The sequence below is a fragment of the Drosophila sulfurigaster genome, chromosome X (genome assembly GCF_023558435.1).
Source record: "Drosophila sulfurigaster albostrigata strain 15112-1811.04 chromosome X, ASM2355843v2, whole genome shotgun sequence".
Classification (NCBI taxonomy): domain Eukaryota; kingdom Metazoa; phylum Arthropoda; class Insecta; order Diptera; family Drosophilidae; genus Drosophila; species Drosophila sulfurigaster.
In genome coordinates this window covers 23,529,301-23,551,587 of record NC_084885.1, presented here as the reverse complement: position 1 = coordinate 23,551,587, position 22,287 = coordinate 23,529,301, and the positions used below count along the sequence as shown (strand labels likewise).

Genomic DNA, 22,287 nt, shown 5'->3' with positions numbered 1-22,287 from the left:
ACTCTTTAAGCTAAGCTCTCGTTTCGTTGTAGCGCTCGGGCAACGATGACGATATTTTTGCTGATGCGCTGCGCTGGCAAAAGGAGCTGCAGGATAAAAGCACAGCCGAAGCTCAGCACATTTTATCGAAGAATCTGGAACAAATATCGAAGGTGAGCAGAGGAAATGTCAGCAGAACTTGAGCAGAAGTTTCCATTGTCAAGAAGAATTTTACATACAGGAAATGTCAGCAGAACTTTTCATAATCATCAACGACTTTACGTACATGAATTGTCAGCAGCACTTCAGCAGAACTTTCCATATTCATCAAGGATTTTAGGTGCTGGAAATATCAGCAGAACTTCAGCAGTAGTTTCCACTGTCGTCAAAGACTATGAATAAGAAATATTAGCAGAACTTTCCAAAGTCATCAAGCACTTTACGTGCAAGAAATGTCAGCAAAACTTTCTATAGTCATCAAGGAATTTACTTACAGTAAATGTCAGCAGCATTCAACAAAACTTTCCATAGTCAGCAATGAATTTACTTACAGTATATGTCAGCAGCTCTTCAGCAGAAGTTTCCATAGTCATTCAGGATTTATCAAATTAGTTAGTTACTTGCCATAGAAGAGTTTACTCCAATTACTATTGGCATATATTTCAAGTTTTCAATATGTAGTCAAACTGCCATTTTTCGATAAGTCAATGAGGGAACGCGTTATCACTTTTCTCTGTTATATATGTAGATAGTATGAGTTGCATTTTGTGGCTATCTGTTGCCTAAAGCTTTGCTGCAGAGAGAGAGTGAGCTTTTAAGCAGTGATAAAAAGTACTGAGAGACAGATAATTATGGACACCAGCAGCTAAGCAGCGACTCTTTGCATAATCTTATCAATGCGGGGCAGACTGAATGGCTGGCTCGATAGAGCGAGTCATAGGCAATAAATCCAAATGCTCTCAACTTGAGATAGTTATCAGTATTAGCAAGAAAACTTCTACTAAAACTTGTTGATGTTGTTTATGATATTTATTTGGCATTATCGTTTATTGTTCGAACAGGTGCGTCGCAGCCTGGAGACGCTTTCGATGCTCATCCACGATCGCCGAGCGGGCTACGTGCAACCGGAGACAGCGACCCAGATGCAGATGCAGATGGATCTGGAGGCAACGGATGGAGGAAGTTCCACAATTTCGTCCACCTCCTCCGCCATTCCCATTGACTGATTTTGCTCCATTTTTTCATCTTTTTTTTGTGGTCAATTCTCTAGTTGAAGAAACAATTTTACATAGTCATATAGTCAGGATAAACGATTAACGATAAAACAAAAAGAAAAAAACAAACTGAATTATCTAAGGAAAGGTCGTCGCCTATTGCGTGATTAGTCTTAAGACTCCCAACTAAAATATGCATCAAGCCTAAGTCTCTATCTCTCTCTTATTACGTACATACGTATATATATATTTATATATTAGATCTACATATACATATATATAATCGAGGAAACGTTTGATAAGTAGCGCCTGAGCCTGATCCTGATCCTGCTCCTCTAATCCTGCTTTTGCTCCAAATTTTCCGCGCATTCTTTGATTTATACTTTGTTTTTGGGTTTCATGAAATAATTGAAATGAAATTAAAGTTTTTCCCTCCCTTTTTTTTTCTTTTTCATTTTAATTTCAATAACGAGCAACAACAATTTCATTTGTATAAATAATAATCCTGTGATATGCATATTTAAGTTTTAATTTTTTTTCTGTTTTTTTTTTTCGCTATATTATCTAAGTCGAAAACTTTATCTCTATATATCTATAGGTTAGCTAAAAATTGAGTGGAAAAAATATTGAACGAATTTCTTTGTTTTTAGTTGAATTTTTTTTTATTAGTTTGTAACAATCTAAATATTATTAATTATAAATTATGGATTATGAATTTGTAAATTTCTGTATGTTAATTAAATCACACACACACATATATATGCGAAGCAAAGATACCCTATATAATTACTATACTCTATATATATATATATATACACAACTATCGCTACAACTACAACTACATATACTATACTCTATATATTTATGTAATAAATAACTAAGTGAATCAAAAGCTACAACAGTTTATTTCATTTACAGGGTGTTTTCATTCGTTATTCAAATTAGAAAAAAAAAATTTTCGAAGAGAAAATTTTTGCTCTGAAAATGATCCAAAAACATAAAATCCTGAATAACTCGGAAAGTAGCAGGACGATTTAAATGTCCTTTGGCCAGTCGATAGTGCTAAGGATTACCTATCGTTTGACACTCATGTCAGCCATGTCCTGTCAAGGACCTTCGAGTTATGACGAGATTTTTTAAAACGAAAAAGTCCTTCTAACTCGCAGGTTTGCAGGACTTTCAAGGATCTAGGCACAGTTTCTGGAAGCTTATCCTGTCAGCTAACATTCTGCCAAAGGACATCGAAATCGTTCTTAGAATGGCCGAGTTACAGGCGATTTTGTGATTTTTAACCAAAATTTGCATGCCTCCCCTTGAAAAATTTGAGGAATTTTTTTGTTGCATTGCGGAAATTTTTGAATGCAAATCGATAGCCAGAATGATGTAGATTACGAAATGGTATGACATTTTGAAATCCCGCAGGATACTGCCGAGTTATGCTATTATGAAGATATCCTTGCAAATAAAAATCAATGAAAATCCTCACGAATTATTGTGAATTTCGTGAGTATTCAGTTTAAGGATATAGACAAGCAGCTGCATTTTTTACTGGCGCTCAAGGACATTGGCTTTGGTACAGGATATCAGCAAGGATAATGAAATTTGAAAGGTATATCCTCTGAGCAGTGAACAGAACTTAATGAAAGTAACTATTTTGAGTGAAAGGACCAAATTCGCCAGGATACTGCCGAGTGGTAGCCATTGTTAAGTTATTCTTGCAAGTAGAATTCATGAAAGTCCTTACAAATTGTTGTGAATTTACTGAGGATTCAGCATAAAGATACATATATAGTCAAGCAGGACATTGGCTTTGGTGCACGAAACCAGCAAGGATAATAGAAAAATTCACAAAATTAAAGGTATAATAGAAATGACCAAAAAGAGCGAAAGAACTATAAAGAATATGACAGGCACTTTCACTGCTGCAATACCAGCTAATATCATTTTACATAAATTATTATAAACCAGCAAGGATAATAGCGCAAATTTAAAGGTATAATATAGTAAAAATAAAAATTGTAATGAAAGAACTCGTTAGAAGTAAAATAAATATGACAGGCACATCCAGCAGTTCCCCTTTTTGACATAAATTATTTAACTCATGCGGCAGCTTAACTCTGTTAAGTCCTTGCAGCCAGCAAGGCACCAGCTTTATCAAATGTCTAGTTGCATATTTATTAACTAGTAGCTAACTAACTTAACGACTTAATCGACTACGGTTTACGGCATTTCACAGGAGCTGAGAGGGCGGGCGGGTGTTTGTAGCTGTGACGTTTCATTTGCTGCAAATTGCGCTAGGCAACCGGCTGCAGTCCCATCACATTGAAGATTGTCGGCTCGGTAGGCGGCACCTCCTTATCAGCATGATACTGCAGCAGCTTAAAGATGCCCGTTCCAATTCCCGCCGGCATGCCCAAGATGATGCGCTCTGAGACGCCATTGATGGCATCCGTTTGTCCATAGTACGCGGCATCGAACAGATGATCTGCGGTCTTCTCGAACTGCAAGAGAAAAGTAAATAGTTTAAAACAATCGAATAGAAAAAATGTTAAAATTCAATTGACTGAAATCGCTTGTTGGCTAATTAAACGACACTGGGGGAAACCTCTCAAAGATAAAGAGGTGACACACAGAAATACTTAAAGAAACAATTTTTGGCTTTCTTGAACGTCATTCATGAACGTTTCACTGGCTGATGAGACATAAATTAATTAATTTGGAATCCGATTCTAAGTTTTTGTATACTTCTATACTACTTTTTCTAATAAGAACTAAGGCATGAAATACTTTGATTCAACTTTTTTAGTCTGTCTCATTTCGGCTTTCTTAAGGTCATTCATAAACGTTTCACTGGCTTCTTGGGCATTTCTTAATTTGAGATTATGATTCATAGTTTTTGGATACTATCTGTTCCTCATAAACTTTTTTAATCCTTTTTGAAACTTTTATCATCCGTCATCTATTTCAGTGCCTCCTTTAAATTTTTTTCGTGAACGTTTCACTGGCTGCTTACGCATTTCTTAATTTGATATTATGATTCATAGTTTTTACATACTGTCCCTCGTCAACTTTTGCTTATCCAAACAAATTTTAGTCTACCTGAACATAGAAAATGGCAAAATTCAATCGACTTACCGATGCCAAATTGAAGACGCTCTCCCGCATCTTGGCCAGACCGTGTCGCGTGATGCCGAGCACCTCGCCACGCGCTGTCATCTGGCTGGCGAGGAGCATAATGTGCCGCCAATCGACGCTCATGCCGTGACCCTCCATCACATCGGTAATCTCACCCATGATGATGGTGCGCGCTGCTTCAATGCCGAGCGTCTGATAAATCTCACAAATGTTATTGCTGCGCGTTCGTTCGCCAACAACGCCATGCGTGGCAATCACTTCGCGCAGTCCGTAGCCCTCGATGCACAGCTTATAGGTGGGCGGCTGATGAGCATCGTCGACAGCGATCACAGCGCGGGCGATATTCGGCAGCCCAGCGACAACGACATTCTGTATGGTGGTCGCAAGGCGAGCGAGTTCCGCATTAATAGTCGCATTCCGAGTGGTCTCAACGCAGACGATGATGCGCGATTTCTTTGGCACCGTGTGCACCTGTCCGATCTTGATGCGTAGCCGTGACTTCAATATGCTCATCACAATCGTGTCGAGATCAATGTGCAATCCCAGCACCTTAATGCGCGCCATATCGATGCCAATCACCAGATGGCAACTGGATGGGGCGCAAACAATCTCCACATACGATGAGAGCTCACCGAGTGTTGTCTTCTCGATGCGCGCCTTCACCTGGCGAGCGAACTCCATGCTCGTATTGTTCTTCAGTTCAGCGGTAATAATCGGTGTCGAAATGTTTTTCGTAGCATTGATAATCTCCACAATACGTGGCACGCCCTGGGTGATGTTCATCGATGCAACGCCAGCGAAATGGAAAGTTTTCAGTGTCATCTGTGTTCCCGGCTCGCCGATACTCTGCGCCGCAATGGCACCGACAGCGGTGCCTGGTTCGCTGACAGCGCGATTGTAGCGATCGTTGATGCGACGCAAAAACTCGAGCAGTTGCTCGGCACTGAGGCATTCGATCTGTTGGCTCAACTCCTTGTGATCGATGTAGCGTTGCTGCAGCTGTCCAATGCGCTTGGCCACCGTCTTCAAATGATTGCTGCAACATAAATTTAATCGTTACTCGTCACTCGCTACTCGTTGCTCGCTCTTTTCTCATTCGTTTATATGTTCATCTCTACTACTCACGTTACATCCAGCTTAAAGTCGCTGCGCGCTTCGCTAAACTCCTCCAGCTTGAACATCGCTTCCGCTTTTTCGAGTATCTCTTCCGCTTGCAGTGCTGGCTGCTCGCCGCGCGGCAGCTGCGCTCGCAGATTGTCGTATTGATGGCTCAGATCGACGGGTTTGTTGCGCGTCTCCATCGACACGGGATCGAGACCATCGCCACCATAAATGGTATCGACCATTTCGTTGATTGCGTTGCGCACTGTGCCATCGTAGTGCACCACCAAATCCTCCAGGCACTTAACCAGACGACGCTGCAGATAGCCCGTCTCGGCGGTCTTTACTGCCGTATCGACGAGACCCTCTCGTCCGGCCATCGTGTGAAAGAAGAACTCAGTTGGCGTCAAACCTGAGTAGAAGCTGTTCTCGACGAAACCACGCGCAGCAGGAATGGCGGCTACAAGAAATCAGACAACAAATTATAAGTAACTAGTTCACAGTAGCGAGTATTATAGAAAATCGTTTTAAACAAAGATGACTCCTTCATAAACAGTAATAATTAATCAGCAAACTATAACGAGTACTACAGAACAATTAGAACTAAAATACATTAAAGAAAAACATTGCAACGAGTGAATAAAAGAAAAACAGCAACGATAAATAAAACAAAATGAAGGCGCTATATAAAACGAAAAACCAATAACGAGTAAAACGGAAATCTAATCTGCGTTACTAAATGCATACGGGGGACGAATATTTTAAATGGTTTAAATTAAATGGAAATAACGAGTAGCTTATAACGAGTAATAAACCATTAGAAAGGACACGCTTCAATTAGTTTAAATAATATTTCAGGAATAAACTATGATGGCAAAGCAATAACTAGTTTTGTAAAAATGCATGTAACGAGAAGTTAGTAACGAGTAGTCAATAACTCTATTTGCCATGATATGCAAAGCAATTAACACTATCAAATAAAATAAAAGTAATGAATAACTAGCCCTTAATAATAAAAAAAGTAACGAGTAGCTAAGACCGAGTAACGGTGCATTAGAAAGCAGACGACATTCAATAATTTGAAGTGATATTTCATGTATGTTCAATGCGGACATATATAACGAAAAGTTAGTAACGAGTAGTAAACAACAATGAGTATAACTAAAGTAATAATACTATGAAATAAAATACAAGTAACGAATAATAAATTACCAATGTGGACTGAGAAAAAACTAGTATCATATAAATACAGGCAACGAGAAGTTAGTAACGAGTAGTAAGGAACTCTATTTGCCTTGCTAAGCATGTAATACTTTTTAAGGAAAAAATACATATACAAATAAATGTTACTTTCATGAATATTACTCAGCGAAAAGAATAACTATCTCTTAATAGAAATAAAAAAAAAGTAACGAGTAGTACTCACAGTGACGATCGAAATGAGGTAGAGCGCGATTCTCGAACCCGTTGGGCACTCGCTTGCCACTGATGGCCTGTTGGCCCACACACGCGATCATCTGCGAGATGTTGATGTTCGAACCCTTCGAACCGCTGAGGGCCATAATCAAGGCGCTGTTCGTCGGATGCAGTTCGGCGAAACACGTCTTTGCCGCCTGCTCACGAATGCCGGACAATTCACGCAGCATGACAGCCTCGAGGGTCTCTTCGGGTGTGCATCCGGGTTGACACTGAAGTGTGCCTGCCTTCAATTTGTCGATGTAGTCGTTGCACTTGGCATAGCCTCGATCCAACAGGATGCGCTTGTGATGCAGCAGCTTGGCACTCGGTGTCACATCGCTGATGCCAAAGGAGAAGCCACGATTCTGTATGAAGAACGAGGCAATCTAAAAACACAGGCAACACAATAACATTATGAATTATTTTACAATTTAGTGTTAAATTGATAATTGTTGTTTAGTCGTGACGAGTTCCCGAGTATTCGCAAAGCCCCCGACTCTAAATTGGGCCGTAAAATCGCGTCATCCCGCATACCAACAAACCAGCAAAAAACAACAATTCTGGCGAAAGTCACTTAAAAGATTTTGATACGACTAAAACTCAAGGATGGCGAGGGGATAGATAGAAAGAAGAGGGGGAGTGGGGAGAGGGCGCCACGACTTAAGCACGTAAATACCTCGTTCTATAACATTTAATTGACTGAAATCGCTTGTTGGTACAAGCAACCAGGTAACGAGAGCTAATTAAACGACACTGTTCAACAAAATGCGGGGGAAAAACCCTTCGAAGATAACGAGATGAGACATGAAATACTTTGATTCAATTAAAGAGCGAGTTGAGGAAATCTTTTGTTCACTTTCTTGACGTCATCCGCGAACGTTTCACTGACTGCTTGGCATTTCTTCATTTAGATTGTGATTCTTAGTTTTTGCCTCATCTACTTTTTCTAGTCCCCTTATAAAGTTTTTCCATCCCTCATCTATTTCCGTACTTTCTTAAAATTGTTTTCGTCAACGTTTCACTGACTTCTTAGGAATTTCTTAATTTGTGATTATGATTCTAAGTTTTTATATACTTTTATTCCTCATCTACTTTTTCTAATCCCTTCAAAACTTATGTTATTCCTCATCTTGTAAATCCTTTTTATCTTGTGCTTCAACTTTTCTTTTTTCATATTTTTCTTATATTTTTCATCTTGTCCTTGCTCTATTCGAAAAGCATACAACTTCAGACACAATTTTCTTGATTTTCCTATCAAATTTCAAGTGGCGCAAATTGATAATGGTAATGCAAATATGCCATCATCTATTACTTGTTATCAACAATTAACGTTCAACGGGAGCTATCAGAGCAGAGTTTATGACTAATTGAACATAAACGAGACATTCTGATAAAAACAATTTGCCACCCAAGAAGCGGGGGTGCACTTATGCAAAATTTGCGGAAACAATTTGCGAATCTATTAAGTGGCGATTTAAAAAAAAGAATTTTTCTAATGATATAAATACAATCTATTAGCAGGAATTTGCCAAATTTTTAAATAGATTTATCAAGCAATTGCATCGAAAAGAATTTTTGGAACGTGCAGAAAGTAAGGCAATCAATTTACGGTAATTTCCCAGACTTTTGTTTCATAGTGTAGCGGAGGCAACAAGTGTCAGTGTTATCAGTGATAAGACTTTGCCTCGCTGGTTGGACAAAAGGAATTGACAACGTCTCGCCCCAAAAAAGGGAGAGAAAGAGAGAGAGAGGGTCAGAGGCAGGGATTTTGTGCGCAAGTGAGACAGATAGATTAAAGTAAGTAGGCAAGCAGCCAAGAGACGTGTGAGTAATTAATCTTATCGAGCTGCGCTGCTGCTTGCTGCTGGCCAAATAACAAGAGCACGACACAACACAGCTCGTATTTGTTAATAACAAATTGTACAACAACAAAAAGAACAGAAAATATGACAGACGAGAGAAAGAGAGAGGCATATTGCATATAATTGCGAAAATCGAAGCAATTTCGCGCAGACGGAAGCGAGCAACAAGAGAGTCTACACCATTAAAAAAATAACATAAACAAAAACGGAATGAGAACGATAGCAAAGGATCAACAATTGCTGAGCAGTCGAGTAGTTATTCTGCTGCTAATCGCCGCCTTGCTGGCCGAGGCAGCGCCACCACAGCAACTAGATCAGGTAAATCGAGTCGACATCCCAGTGGCATCGCAGCGGAATTCCCTGCTGACGACCCTAGGAAACCATCAGCAGTCAGTCAGGATATTAATTCTCCGGTGAATTCTCTGCTGACGGCTCTAGGAAAAAGTCACCAGTTAGTCAGGATATGAATTCTCGGCACTAGGAAAACGTCATCAGTCAGTCAAGATATTAATTCTCCGGGGAATTCTCTGCTGACGATCCTAGGAAACCGTCAGCAGTCATTTAGGAAATTAATTCTCCGAGGAATTCTCTGCTGACTAGGAAAACGTCACCAGTCAGTCAAGATATTAATTCTCAGCGGAATTTACTGCTGACGGCTCTAGGAAAAAGCCACTAGTTAGTCAGGATATTAATTCTCTGGAGAGTTCTTTGCTGATGGCACTAGGAAAAAGTCACCAGTCAGCCAAGATATTACTTCTCGGAGGAATTCTCAGCTGACTAGCAAAACGTCACCAGTCAGTCAAAATATTAATTCTCCCTCTTTCGTTTAGATTAAAGGACGCATCATTACGGGCACCGATGCTTCGGTTGGACAATTCCCCTGGCAGGTGATACTCAAACGCGATGAATGGGATGATCTACTCTGCGGTGGCTCCATTATCTCCGACAGTTGGGTGCTCACCGCTGGCCATTGTGCCTATGGCCGTGACTCGCTTTACCTGGTCTTTGGCACCATTGAGCTGAACGACGAGAGTGCCCAAAGTATGACCTCAACCAAGTTGTACGTGCATCCCAACTACAACGATAAGATGAACAATGATGTGGCGTTGGTTCAGTTGCCACAACCTCTGACCTTCACCAACAATATCCAGCCCATTACGCTGGTGTCCAGCACACAATCGGTCAACACTTATGTGGGAACTGAGGCGACAATTGCCGGCTTTGGCCTGGTGGACGATGAGTATCTGGACTATTCGCAGGTGCTGCAATACGCTCAGGTTCAGGTGATTGCCAATGACAAGTGTTCCGCGGTGTTTGGCACCAGTGTTGTCCTCTCTTCCACAATGTGTGCCCAGGGCAATGCGGGCAGTAATATGTCCACTTGCTCTGGCGATTCGGGTGGTCCGCTGATCATCAATAACAATGGCGCTTGGCTGCAGATTGGCATCAATTCGTTTGTCGCCGAGGATCGTTGCACCACCGGACTGCCGTCGGGATATGTGCGGCTCACCTCGTTCATCGATTACATTGCCGAGACCACTGGACTGGCGCTCAGCTGAGATGAGAATCGCAAGAGTTCCTTCTTCATTAAAAATAAAACGCAAATATTCCACACACCACTCGAAGCACACAACAACAACAACAAATGTGTACGAATTTCCACAGACTCGCGCAAGTCGCGCGCAGAGATACAGACAGATAAGATACGTTTTATTCTTTCTCTCTGAATAGGCGCTTATCATTCTCAAGTGCTGTCTTCCCATGAACAGATTTCAATTTCTTTATATCGTCACATTGCATCTTATCGTTATCATCGATTGGCCACAGGGGAAATTACTTTAGCACCTCTTTACAACTGCGGTTGGTTTGCTGTTGCTACCTTGTAAAATTAGTTACTTTAGTGTTATCGATCACATATCGATGTCGATAAACTGACACTTAGGGATTATGAATTCAGTTTTACAGCACTTTAGTTCAATAATTTTACATGCAACTGCGGTTTAATGTTGCCATCTTGAAAAATTTAGTCAATTTAGTGTTATCGATCACATATCGATGTCGATAGACTGCTAAATTTGATCTATTTATTATTTCGAACCTTTATGTAGAGCAACTCTTTACATCTGCGGTGGTTTGCTGTTGTCACTTTGTAAAAGTGGTCACATTAGTGTTATCGATCACATATCGATGTCGATAAGCCGATTTTTAGGGATTATGAATTCTGTTTTACAGCACTTTAGCTCAACGATTTTTTGTAGAATGTATAATTTCGGCAATTTACCATTTCATATCTTTAGCTATATCATATTTCGTGTTATCGATAACATATCGACATGTGCCTTTTGAACTTAAGAGTGCGGCAATAGAATTGAGCTTACTTATATCAGTCTTTTTATAGTTGTTGACAGTTATATAAGTTATTTTTAGCCGTGCAATAATATCTTGGACATTTGCAACGGCTTCTTCTTCACTTATTGTAAGCAAGTAATGTAAAATCTTATCTATAAGTCCAAAATCTAGTATAAATTTCCACATATTTCAGTTGAAGACAGCAATTTAGTTGCCTATCAGCTCGAAAATTAATACTCTATTAGCTGTTCTTAAGCACAGGGTCGTTACCCATACAGCAAGACAAGGGTAAAAGAGAAAGAGAGTGGGGAGCAGAGAGAGAGAGGGAGAAAGAGACGCAGAATACAATTGCTTATCAGCTTTTGATCCTCAAAGCGTGATCTATCCATAAAATAACTGACTATTAATTGCCTTTACTACAGGGTCGTCAAATACAAGAAAAAGACCAAATAAAAGTACAGCTAGCGGTATGTATATAAATAGGTGTAAATAACAAAAAACAGCTTCGAGATACGTACTTAATATAGCCACTGTCTTAACAAGTAAAAAATCTACAGACGAGTGTACTCGCTACCCATTTTGAATAAAAACACAATAGTAAGGTATTATTTTTAAAATATACCAAATTAATATACTGCAAAAATATATCAAGGGCTATACATAGCATATTCATGAAGTACTATGTTCGAAATATACCTTGGAGGTCAAAATATACCGAAATAATATACCGAACAAATACTAGAATATATCGAGGGCCATATATCGATGAAGTACTACGCTCGAAATATACCATAGAGGTGAACATATACCAGATTGTCAGCCAAAGCAGCTTAGACCCGTTTACAGTATTCCTTAAATAACTTTTACAATCTTAATTCGATCACAAGAAAATTGTCTATAGCAAAGTTCTCGCCTCTAGCTTCAAAATATGGTAACATGGTAGGAGCTGTCGATACGAAATCGTATCTCTTTTTCTTATAGTCTTTGAGATCTAGGAGTTCGTTCAGACGGACGGACGGATAGACAGACATTGCTATATCGTCTCGACTGTTAATGCTGATTACAAACAGATATACTTTGTGGGGTCGGAGATGCCTGCTTCGTCCTGTTTCAAATACATTTTATGCAATCACAAAGTTATAATATCTTTATAACCCAAGATCAGCAGATATAAAAATGTTACCTTTAAGTATTCAAAAGAATAGACTCGGCAATTGCTCACACTACAGAGTAAAGCAGAAGAACATTATGAAGACTACTTTTACAAGGTCAGCTTGAGAATTATTACCCAGCACTTCATAAAGCGAAATACGCTGTGGCATAATAAATTTAACAAGGTTGCTTAGCCTGCCTTCAAAAAACGTTACCCAAGAGTCCACAAAACACAAACATACCCTTTTAACTAACTAGCACAAAGGGTCGCAACACGATGCAGAGAGAGAGTAATACAGAGAAGAGAAAGAGAGAGGAATACGCACCCGTGCCAAGCGCCACATGGCCTTGGTGGCAAAGGCTTCGCCAAAGTCGCGCAGCAGCAGATAGAAGATGCACTGTTTGGTGCCCGATCCCATCGTCGCCTTGTCCATGGTGCCGCACATTAACTCCGAGTTGCGTATGTGAATCCCTAAAAAACAAAGGAAATAAGTTAGATAGAAAGTTAGCCGAAGTTAGCGTTAGTGTCTCACTTACAGGAATCGTTGACACACAGATCCAGGTTGCCGGTGTAGTTGCGTCCCTTGTTGACCATGTTAAGACGCACCTGGGAATCGCTGTTGGGTCGCATGAGCAGATTAAACATCTGTTTGCCCGTCCACAAGCGACGCGGCTTCCAAATCGCTGGCGGCGGCATTTGAATGCGCATCGTCGAGTCCTCGTTGGCCAGAAAGCAGGCGGCCAACTGCATGGCCTCCTCTTTGGTGAGGAACACCTCCTTTTGGGTCAACAAATATCCCCCAGTGATGAAATCCTGTGTGGCAGCAATGAGTATTTCACCATTCTTCGGTGTCACCAGATTCGATTGATTGCCCATCAGGATCAAGGCCTCGGCACGCGCCTCCTCCGTTTGTGGCAAATGCAAATTCATTTCGTCACCATCGAAATCCGCATTGTACGGCGTACAGGCGCATTCATTAAACCGGAACGTACGCTGTGGCTGCACTTTGGCCCGATGACACATGATGGACATCTTGTGCAGCGATGGCTGTCGATTGAAGAGCACAATGTCCTCGTCCCGCAAATGCCGCTCCACAATGTCGCCGCACTTCAGCTCCTGGGCAACTTTCTCGCGATTGCCGTAGGCCAGATACTTTTTGAAACTGGAGCCACGTTGCTGGACATAATTGGCGCCCGGATGCTTTGCGGGTCCATTGCGCACCAGCTGCTTCATTTGCCTGATGTTGGCGGGATTCACACGCTCCGGATAGGTGAGTATCTTGGCCACACGCTCCGGCACGCCCACCTGATTGATCATCAAATTGGGATCGGGCGAGATGACAGTTCGTCCACTGAAATCGACACGTTTGCCGGACAGATTGCCACGGAAACGTCCCTGTTTGCCCTTCAGTCGCTGCACAATGCCACGTGTTGTCTTCTTGGGTGCCATATTCAATGGGATGCCACTGATTTCGCTGTGAAAATAGAGCGCCACATGCAGCTGCAGAAAGTCCCAATCCTCGTGTATCAATTCGATTTTGCCACCCGTTGCCATATGCCGTTGTATCACATCGTTGATCAGCAGTATTTCACTTTGTTTCATCGTCAAATCATCCTCCGTTGTGCCCGCCTTCACCTCGGACAGCACCGAGGGGCGGATACAGGCGGGCGGCACAAACACGCGCGTCACAATCAAATGCTTGGGATGCGCTCCACGTGAACACATGCCCAACAGCGCCACATCGCTTTGTGGGATCTGCTCAAATAGATCGAGCACCATGAGCGGCGTTAGCTCTTCGGCGGCGCTGTAACTGCTCAGCGTTAGATTGAGATCACGATTCAGTTCCGTGGAGCGCAGCATTTCCTCCATCAGGGTGGTGAACGTGGCATCCTTTTTGCGACCCTTGTACGGATCGTGGAGGATCTTCAGCAATCCTGGGCCCTTTTTGACGCCACCATTGGCTGCCGCACAGTGCGGACATTTGGTCACCTTCTTGGCCTTGGTGAGCATCTGCGAGTGCAGCGCCTTTTTGCCCAAATACGAGAAATTCGGATTGTGCAGCTTCTTCTCGAACACCGCACGATCCTCGGCCTTGAGCATGACGCGTGCGCATGTCTTGCAGATCATTTGCAGTATGTTGATCGTGGAACGAAAGTGTCCAATGTGAAACACGGGCAGCGCCAAATCCAAATACCCAAAGTGTCCAATGCATTCGTTCAAGCCTTGGCCGCAGGTGTCGCAGAGCGCATCCTTGGTACTGATGCCCATGCGACGATCGAGGACGCCATAGGGAACCGGCTGGCGTTGGGCCTGATACAGATTCTTTGAGATAATGCGCACCAGAGACTCTTGTTGGATTTCGTCTGCGCCGCTAACGCCAAACTGCACATGTGAGCTATTGTTGTTGTTGGTTGCCCGGCAAAAAAAAACGTAGAGAACACAGAAGTTACTGAATTTGTTTTAAACCGTTTATCGTTGTACTTACATTTTCTTGTTAAGCGCCGAGGCGCGAAACTGCTCCTTGGGCATTGCGTTACAATAAACTGTGCGATAGTTGCGTTCTAATATTTGCGAAAAGCACAATCAAGAGTTTTGCAATTTATTTTTGAAAAACCATATGACAACACGCTGACGACCACGGCATGCAAAAGTATCGTCTATCGATTACAGTGCCGGCACATTGCAGTGTTAATAAAATCGAATAACAGCAATCATTCGACCATGTTGTTATTTATTGAAAACGGTTTTATTTATTTAATTATAGTATAGCTTATTAATTTTAATGGCCAAATTAATGGAATGGATGGCCATCTTTCACCACCTATTTGTTATTTTTGTATAAAAATATCGAAGATAGTTGTTAGTATATTTTGAATTAACAAGATAAAGTTTTGAAGAAATAAATTTCTATAATAAAATAAGTAGTAAATAAGTAAATAACTCGGCCAGAATTTGGTAGCACAACCCATAATTTATTTGTTTTTATTTATAAGCAAACAACTAAAAATCACAAGCAATTTTTTTAAATTTGATGCACTCAAACAATATAAGTATTTAATAAATTATTTTAATAAAATTATTATATAATAATCATTAATTTAGTTCGCTGATGTCAATTGAATTTCAAATTTATAAATCAAATGCTCTTTACAAGCAAATAAAAGAATGCAGTGCAGTAATTCCAAACGTTGCGCCATCAAAAAAAAAGGGTAACCACATTCCAATAGGAAAATTTACAGTGTTGGCAGTTGTGAACTGTGCCAGTGGTATATTTCGGTATATTTGTCAAATTAAAATGTGATTTGCAAATTTTGTTTTTTGGTCACACTACCAACAACAGTTTGTCGTCGTTCTTCGAAGAAAATCCGCATTAAAGTTGTATCAACGTTTACAAATTTTCAAATTAAAATCCTGTATTGTTTGCGTTTCATAAAAGGTAAAAATATAGCTTGAAAACAGACACAACCTCAAAAATAGTAAATGGCGTGGTTTTTATTGTCGCAATGTCATTGCATCTGTGTGTGTGCAGTAAAAAATAATTACGTGCAATGTTGGCAGTACATATCTATGACTTATGTATGTGAAAGCCCTCTGTTAATGCACTTAGTGGACATTGTGTTGATAAGGGTACCAATTACTTTTTCACGAAATTGCAAATCACGCACATCTGCTCATCGTACTCACGAATTTAATGCGTGCATGTGCATGTGCGCGCGTGTGTGTGTGTGTGTGTGCATAGGCCATAAAGTATTCGAGAAGGAAGAGGAATACCCCACACACATACAGACGTTTCGTATTTTTAGTGTACTGCGCACGTTTCGTTTCATTTCAACAGTAGCAGCAACAACAACAAGTTGGACAACGATATGCCTACACAAACACACACACAGATAGACAGAAGACAGACACACACAGCCACACGCACGTTTGCACACTCTAACAGCGAGTTAACAGCAACAGCTGAGACAGCCAACGACTGTTAAGCAACATACGCCATTTAACATTTTTGCATATTTTAAACAATTTCATCAATACGAACATATTTATTATTATCACAGTCTCGCTTACTTATCGATCGCGATCGTAATAGCTACAGTGGAATATCGAATTAATTCGCAATCATTTTTCCGTTTGATCAATATAATTGCAGAGTTCTTTGCCTCATCTGAAGCAGCAATAAGTAATAACAAAACCGAAAATTATAAAAGCAATTAAAAGCCATTGGCGTGGTTAGCGTTGCCAGCGGCCATCGCAAGAAAAAAGTTGCGCGAAATTCTCACGTGGCAGAAAAAATTAAAAGTAAAAAAAAGTGAATAAGAATCAAAAGAAAGAGAATTTAAATCTCTGTTACGCTCACATTTAAAACAACAACAAAAAAAAAAAGGAAAAACTACAACGCAAGCAAAACAAAAGAGAGGAACACAAGAAGATCGACGAGTACGAGAACAACAAAAATAACAGAGATCGTTGACAATTTCGAAGGCCTTGAAGCAGAGATTTTGTTCATCAACTTCCTTATCTAATTCGTGAGATTGCATTGCGCACCCCAAGCAGGGGAAACATAATATCTTATATGACTTTTGAAAGATTAAGTGGTAAGTAACCAATTGTCAATTAAACATACATACAAACTATATATAAGATAGAAATAAAAGCAAAGTAGTTGTGTAAGTGCAGCTACAAGTGGGAGCGAGCGAGACAGATACAATAATGCTGGAACTATTTATAAATTTTCTATTTTGTAAATTGTTTATTGGGTTATTTTTTCTTTCGCTCATTTCGCATTTTTTTCCCCAAATAATGAGTAAGCAAGCGCGTCTAGCATTTTCCAAAGCAAAGATCATGAACGCAAAACATCATTATCGCAGACACAATCACACTCACTACGTGGGCTTTTTTCCCCCATTAACTGTGTGTGTGTGTGTGTAATGGGATTTGTTGTAGTCTGTTAAGCTTAAAGTGCGCATGCCGTAACCGATCAACATACACACACACAAACACACACTGTCTGCACATGTGTATATTTTTTTTCGCACACGGAACCAATGTTAAGTTAACAGCGCGCTGTTAGCTGCCTACCTTTGCTCGTTGGGTCTGCTTAACAGAGCACTGTTAACACACAATACGCAATCAATCCATCCATCAAATGTCGCTCTCCCCTCCCCTCCCCACCCCATCTTTTTCTCTGCAACCATGCTCTCGTTTGCTCTGCAACAACAATGCCTCAGTTTAGTTACCAGTTCCATTTGCATTTAGTTTACCAATTGTCTTGTTGTCGATGTTGTTGTTTTTGCTTTCTTGTGTTTGCCATTTTGCAAGCGTGCGCAAACAATAACAACAAACACTGATAAAAATAAAGTAGAAACCAGTTTATGGCATTGGTTCGACTCGACTGCTTCCCCTCCCCCTCCCCCTTTCGCTTCAACTGTTTTGGGTATCATCACATGCTTCACTTTCAACTGCAAATATTGGTCTCTCTTATATTGTGTTCGGTGTGTGTTTCTGTTTAACTTAGTCGATTGTCACTGTACTTGTTACAGTTGCTGGCAGTTAAATTGGTTTTGTTTTCGTTGTTGTCATTCACTTTTGGGCCACTTGTTGCCTCTTCCGTCTCTTTGCTGCGCCATTTTTCGTGTCAAGCAACAGCTTTTGCTCGACAACAATAACAGATGGCAACTCTCTTTATTGCTGTCAACAAAGGGGCAACGCTCAAAATAGTCTGACCCACCTACTCCCCCAACCCCTCTTAATGCATTTGCTTTTATCTACATATGTACATACATGCATGTATGCATGTAGAACTCTTTTCGCTTTGTGAATTCAAAAGAAACAATGTGAATTGTAATAGTACAATATGTATGTATATATTGAATTATGCGCCCTGATTCATTCGATTGTATTTTGGGGCAGATGAATTGCATTCTTCGGTCACGCCGCTATAACCATGAAATCAGGCACAACAATATATATAATAATAAGTGTATTATTTCGCTATAGTTTAATTACATTCGTCATGTTGCTATAAAAAAATATACAAATATACTTTCCACTCATTCGTCATGGTTTGCTCTTTATTGTTTCTGTAATTACATCTTATATCACCCATACCTTGCCTTGCAAAGCCCATAGCTATAGCTGCAAGTGAAGTTCGATTGATTCAGCTTCCGATACGTCACGAACACTACTCTCTCAGCTGTTCTTGCACTCTTCTGCTTACTCTCTTTACCACACACGTGAAAGCTGTGCTTGCATTCGCTCTTTTTGACACACACACGCAAACACATGTGCAAGCATGCGCTTGCGTTTTCTCTCTTATTGCATGACCTGCAGTTTAGCTCTTCTGATTTATGGAAGAACTGAGCTCTTTTTTTGGTCATACTTTTGGGCGGGCAACAAAATGCTCTGACCTGAAACGCATTGCAGTTAGTGGAAGGAAGTGGTTGGGTGGGATGGGCGGTGGGCAGTGAAACATCTGGTTTTGTTGTTGTTGCGACCCCCGTCCCCCCCTTCCCCACAGCATAGCACAGCACATGCGCAGTGATTGGACAACGAACTGTTGTTCGTTGGTCCGTTCGGCTGGCTTCCATCCCCATGGAAGGACGACATCGACGACGGCGAAGGCAGCAAGCAGGACCTTAGCAGCAGCAGCATCGCTTCAAGTCAGTTTATTCGTCAGCGTTAAACCCATCGCAAGTTTTTCTTCGACCATTTTCCGCATAGTACGCGCAACGTGAAAATTTTCCATGCTTTCTATTTGTGTGTGTGTGTGTGTATGAGTGTGTGTGTGTTTGACACAAAAGGAACAAAGTATTAAGCCAGCTTTAACGTTTGCTTTTGGCTTAAATGCAACTGAAAAGCGCTGAACACGCGTTTTTTTTTATTCACCAAAAGATTTTCTTGGTTTTCTTCCTTTTTTTTTGGTTTTGTGGGGCAAATGAAGACATGCCCTGTGCCCAATTGGCATTGTAATTATTGGATTTTTCCTCAGTTCAGCGTGTGCGTGTGTGTGTGTTTGCCTACGTGAGTGCGTGCATATGTGTGTGTGCGTGTTTGAATACATCTGTGTATTTCTCCTTCTCCCCACCTCCTGTTCGTCATTGTTGTTGTTGTTGTTGTTGCGCTACTCACATGTACAACAAAAAAAAGTACATTCAATTTGTTTGTATTGAGTTCTCCTCGTTTTTTTCAATCAATTCGAAATTTACAAACATTGTGTGCGGAATATAAAACAAAAAAATTGCTTTGGAACAAATCTGGCTGACAAAAACTACAAAAAAAAACAGTTACTCCCGTTCCCCTCACACAACATACCACAGAGCTTGAAAAAAAAACGATACAAAGAAAGCAAGAAAAGCAACGATAAGTTAATCGATAAATAAAGTGCAGCATCCCAACAGCAGCAGCAACAACAACAACAACAAGTGCATCAGCAGTGAATTTCACTGTTTTGTCCTTTTCTCTTAAAATTTGTTTTTTTTTTTTTTGGTTTGTTGGTTTTTTCTTTTGCATTTTTCTTGAACTTGACGTCTTTTAATGCTATTTACGCTTTGTCGTTGTTGTTTCCTAAACTTTCGAAAATCACGTTCATGTCAATGCGTGGCAAAAAAATTCCCCCTCATCGACACCGCAACGATAACGATATCGATAACAATTCGGAAAAAAGAACGAAACGAAAAGAATTGAATTCAATACAACAAACAACAAGAAAATCAACAAAAGCAGCAGCAGTTGAAAAAAGCACTATTGTTGTTCCAAACATTATTCTGATCGTCATCGTGATAGTTGTGATCGTGTTGTTGTTCTTCCTGGTGTTGTATACGACTCCTGCCGGGGAAAACGACATCAACCTGACGCCGCCGAAGCAATTGACGTTGACGTTGACGTTGCCATTGCTGCTGCAATTTCTGGCCGCGCTCGTTCAGCTCCTGCTCGTAACAACGAACTTCAAAAGCGAGCTGCATCATATGCTGTGCGATTTAACCATCCAGCGACATACTGTGGCCATTACCTATGACCTCAGCGGTGAGTTTGCCAACAACAACTTAAAACACCAACACAACATACACAGCTTTAAATCGCTTTTATAAACGATTGTTTTGCGCCTCTTACGGGTATCGGCAGATCCTCCACTCCTTCACCATATCGATTAACTAATGCGGCTTTTAAAAAATATACTGTCGCACTTTATCGATTAGATCCTCGATTAGTCAATAGGTGGTCACACTTGCTTTTATTTTCAGTTGCATAGTCATGTGAATGACAGACAGAGAGAGAAACAAGCAACCTTAACACATCAACTCACAGTTCAGGCTTGAAATTATTCAATATATATAGTCTAGGAAAATTCTCAGATTAAACCTCAAATTTACAGTAACTGGCACAGAATATTTATTTTGTTTTTTCCCTTTTTTTTTTTGCTTTATCACACTTTTCCCACCTTAAACCCGTTGGCGAACAAGAAATGCAGATGCAATTCGAACATAAATTGACCGTGGATACAAGATAACTCTCAACTCTTTTGTTTTTGAAATCATTTATCGTAAGCATCGATCTCGATCGTAGCATTTTTGATGTGGTCAAATTTCTGGTTAAGCTTTGGTTCAAAATTATTGCGTATCAGAAGAAGAGTGCGTCGATGCTTTGCTGTTTCTCTCTCGATGAGCTCTCGATGAGGCGGCATTGACATAAAGCCAGGCCTAAGAGCGAGCAATCGATCGGTCGTGTCGTTCTTAACCACAATAAAAACATCAACATTCAAGATTAAACCCTCTGCAATAAGAGAGAGAGAGAGACGGCAATTGTTTTTTTTAGTGCTGTGTGTTCTCAAGTGTTTCGAAGCGTGGGGTCTTTCCAATGTTGTTTACTTGCTATGCACCGTTCCCATCGCTGGCCTAACTGTATACCTATGTGGGTAAGCTACTCAATAAACGAAATCGGGGAGTCCCACACAAAACATCTCCGATACTTCTCTCTATACATACATATATCTATCTCTCTTTCTCTTACGCACTCTGATTTTAATGTTACTTGTATTTTTTGCATTTGCAGAAACACCAGCAAAAAAAGGCGCACCTCCAATTCCACAAAAACGGAGTAAAAGCTTCGAACTGTGCATGAATTCAAAGAGGCGAACTATAAGTCATCGGTAAGTAACGATTAAAAAGCAAATTTACAATTTATACTTATCCGTCTGTCTGTCTGTCCATCTGTTCAATTGCGTAGGCAATCAGGAACAACAAATGCTAGCGTCATGAAATTTGGTGACAAGATTTCTAGGGTGTAAGCTAACGAGTTCTAAGAACTTTATGTGAATTGAGAACACATTTGTATGATGCAGTGGAAATTGTTATATTTCGTACATTAAATTGTGCCGCGGGTGTTTTTTTTTCGAAATGCAGCTTTCTTACATATTTTTTTTTTTTAATGGGTTACGCAGTCACTATTGATTGAAATGCGTGCCTGGGAAAAGCTTTTGCTTCAATTGCTTTGCTGCAGTGTTGAGCTGTCGACAGCTTTCCTACCAACCAACAAGTGTTTATTGGTTATTAATTATGCAGTTTTCCTTTATATGTATACACATATTTTTCCTATTCACGTTTGATTTCTTAAGTAAATAACTCTAAAAGAAGTAGAAGATGTTAATGATTAAATAATTGAAATTGAAATTAAATGTATTCCAAACTCCATAAATTTATTTTCGTATTGAATAATTTAAGTTGAAACGAAATGTTTTTCAAACTCTTTTCATTTGCAGGACTTCAAGTAACAGACATCGGAAGTTACAGCCGTTCAGGTACACGTGAGCCAACCATTGTACCGTTCCAATAGTTTTTTACTAAAAAAAATTACAAAAATTAAAAAAACACATAAAAACCAAAAAATTATAAAAAAAAAACAACCTAACATCCTAAAAACTACCATAATTAAAAAGAAGAAAAGAAACACCAATAGTTAAGACTATGCCAGATATATAGAGACAACATATGAAAAATACACACTACAGTTAGGACCGCGTGCACTACATGCGAAAGGAGAG

General features: G+C 40.2%; 4 protein-coding genes across 10 annotated transcripts in view; 3 read left to right on the top strand and 1 right to left on the bottom strand.

Annotated features, from left to right (window-relative positions):
• LOC133847397 (GRAM domain-containing protein 2B-like) overlaps positions 1-1,755 on the top strand; it is a 49,283-nt gene extending 47,528 nt beyond the window's left edge. For all 7 annotated transcript variants that reach the window (XM_062282402.1, XM_062282401.1, XM_062282398.1 and 4 more), the window contains 2 exons: positions 33-152; positions 1,041-1,755. In XM_062282402.1, coding sequence (XP_062138386.1) covers positions 33-152; positions 1,041-1,205 — 285 coding nt within the window. In that variant the 3' untranslated portion in view covers positions 1,206-1,755. The remainder of the gene's footprint in view (positions 1-32; positions 153-1,040) is intronic.
• On the bottom strand, positions 1,608-14,924 carry LOC133847396 (DNA-directed RNA polymerase III subunit RPC1). Its single transcript, XM_062282397.1, has 7 exons — positions 14,737-14,924; positions 12,788-14,646; positions 12,577-12,722; positions 6,856-7,273; positions 5,454-5,889; positions 4,329-5,364; positions 1,608-3,694 (listed from the first exon to the last, which is right to left on the bottom strand). Exons 1-7 carry the CDS (start codon positions 14,778-14,780, stop codon positions 3,488-3,490), a joined length of 4,146 nt encoding a protein of 1,381 aa, XP_062138381.1. The 5' UTR covers positions 14,781-14,924; the 3' UTR covers positions 1,608-3,487.
• Positions 8,884-10,379, top strand: LOC133848705 (brachyurin). Its single transcript, XM_062284361.1, has 2 exons — positions 8,884-9,067; positions 9,580-10,379. Exons 1-2 carry the CDS (start codon positions 8,960-8,962, stop codon positions 10,306-10,308), a joined length of 837 nt encoding a protein of 278 aa, XP_062140345.1. The 5' UTR covers positions 8,884-8,959; the 3' UTR covers positions 10,309-10,379.
• Positions 14,925-15,557: 633 nt separating the features above from the next.
• On the top strand, positions 15,558-22,199 carry LOC133847404 (uncharacterized). Its single transcript, XM_062282415.1, has 4 exons — positions 15,558-15,687; positions 16,402-16,846; positions 21,300-21,396; positions 22,006-22,199. The coding sequence occupies exons 2-4, from the start codon at positions 16,825-16,827 to the stop codon at positions 22,052-22,054; spliced, it is 168 nt and encodes a 55-aa protein (XP_062138399.1). The 5' UTR covers positions 15,558-15,687; positions 16,402-16,824; the 3' UTR covers positions 22,055-22,199.
• The last annotated feature ends 88 nt before the right edge of the window (positions 22,200-22,287 follow it).

What these genes read in the sequence shown, in the direction of transcription:
- LOC133847404 (XM_062282415.1), top strand. Translation starts at nt 16,825, where the DNA reads ATGACTTTTGAAAGATTAAGTG. An exon ending in GACTTTTGAAAGATTAAGTG is followed by an intron (nt 16,847 to 21,299) that starts GTAAGTAACCAA and finishes TTGCATTTGCAG; the next exon opens with AAACACCAGCAAAAAAAGGC. An exon ending in AGGCGAACTATAAGTCATCG is followed by an intron (nt 21,397 to 22,005) that starts GTAAGTAACGAT and finishes TTTCATTTGCAG; the next exon opens with GACTTCAAGTAACAGACATC.
- LOC133847396 (XM_062282397.1), bottom strand. Translation starts at nt 14,780, where the DNA reads ATGCCCAAGGAGCAGTTTCGCGCCTCGGCGCTTAACAAGAAAAT. An exon ending in TCTGTGTGTCAACGATTCCT is followed by an intron (nt 12,723 to 12,787) that starts GTAAGTGAGACA and finishes TTTGTTTTTTAG; the next exon opens with GGATTCACATACGCAACTCG. An exon ending in GACTTTAAGCTGGATGTAAC is followed by an intron (nt 5,365 to 5,453) that starts GTGAGTAGTAGA and finishes TTTATGTTGCAG; the next exon opens with CAATCATTTGAAGACGGTGG.
- LOC133848705 (XM_062284361.1), top strand. Translation starts at nt 8,960, where the DNA reads ATGAGAACGATAGCAAAGGATCAACAATTGCTGAGCAGTCGAGTAGTT. An exon ending in CACCACAGCAACTAGATCAG is followed by an intron (nt 9,068 to 9,579) that starts GTAAATCGAGTC and finishes TCTTTCGTTTAG; the next exon opens with ATTAAAGGACGCATCATTAC.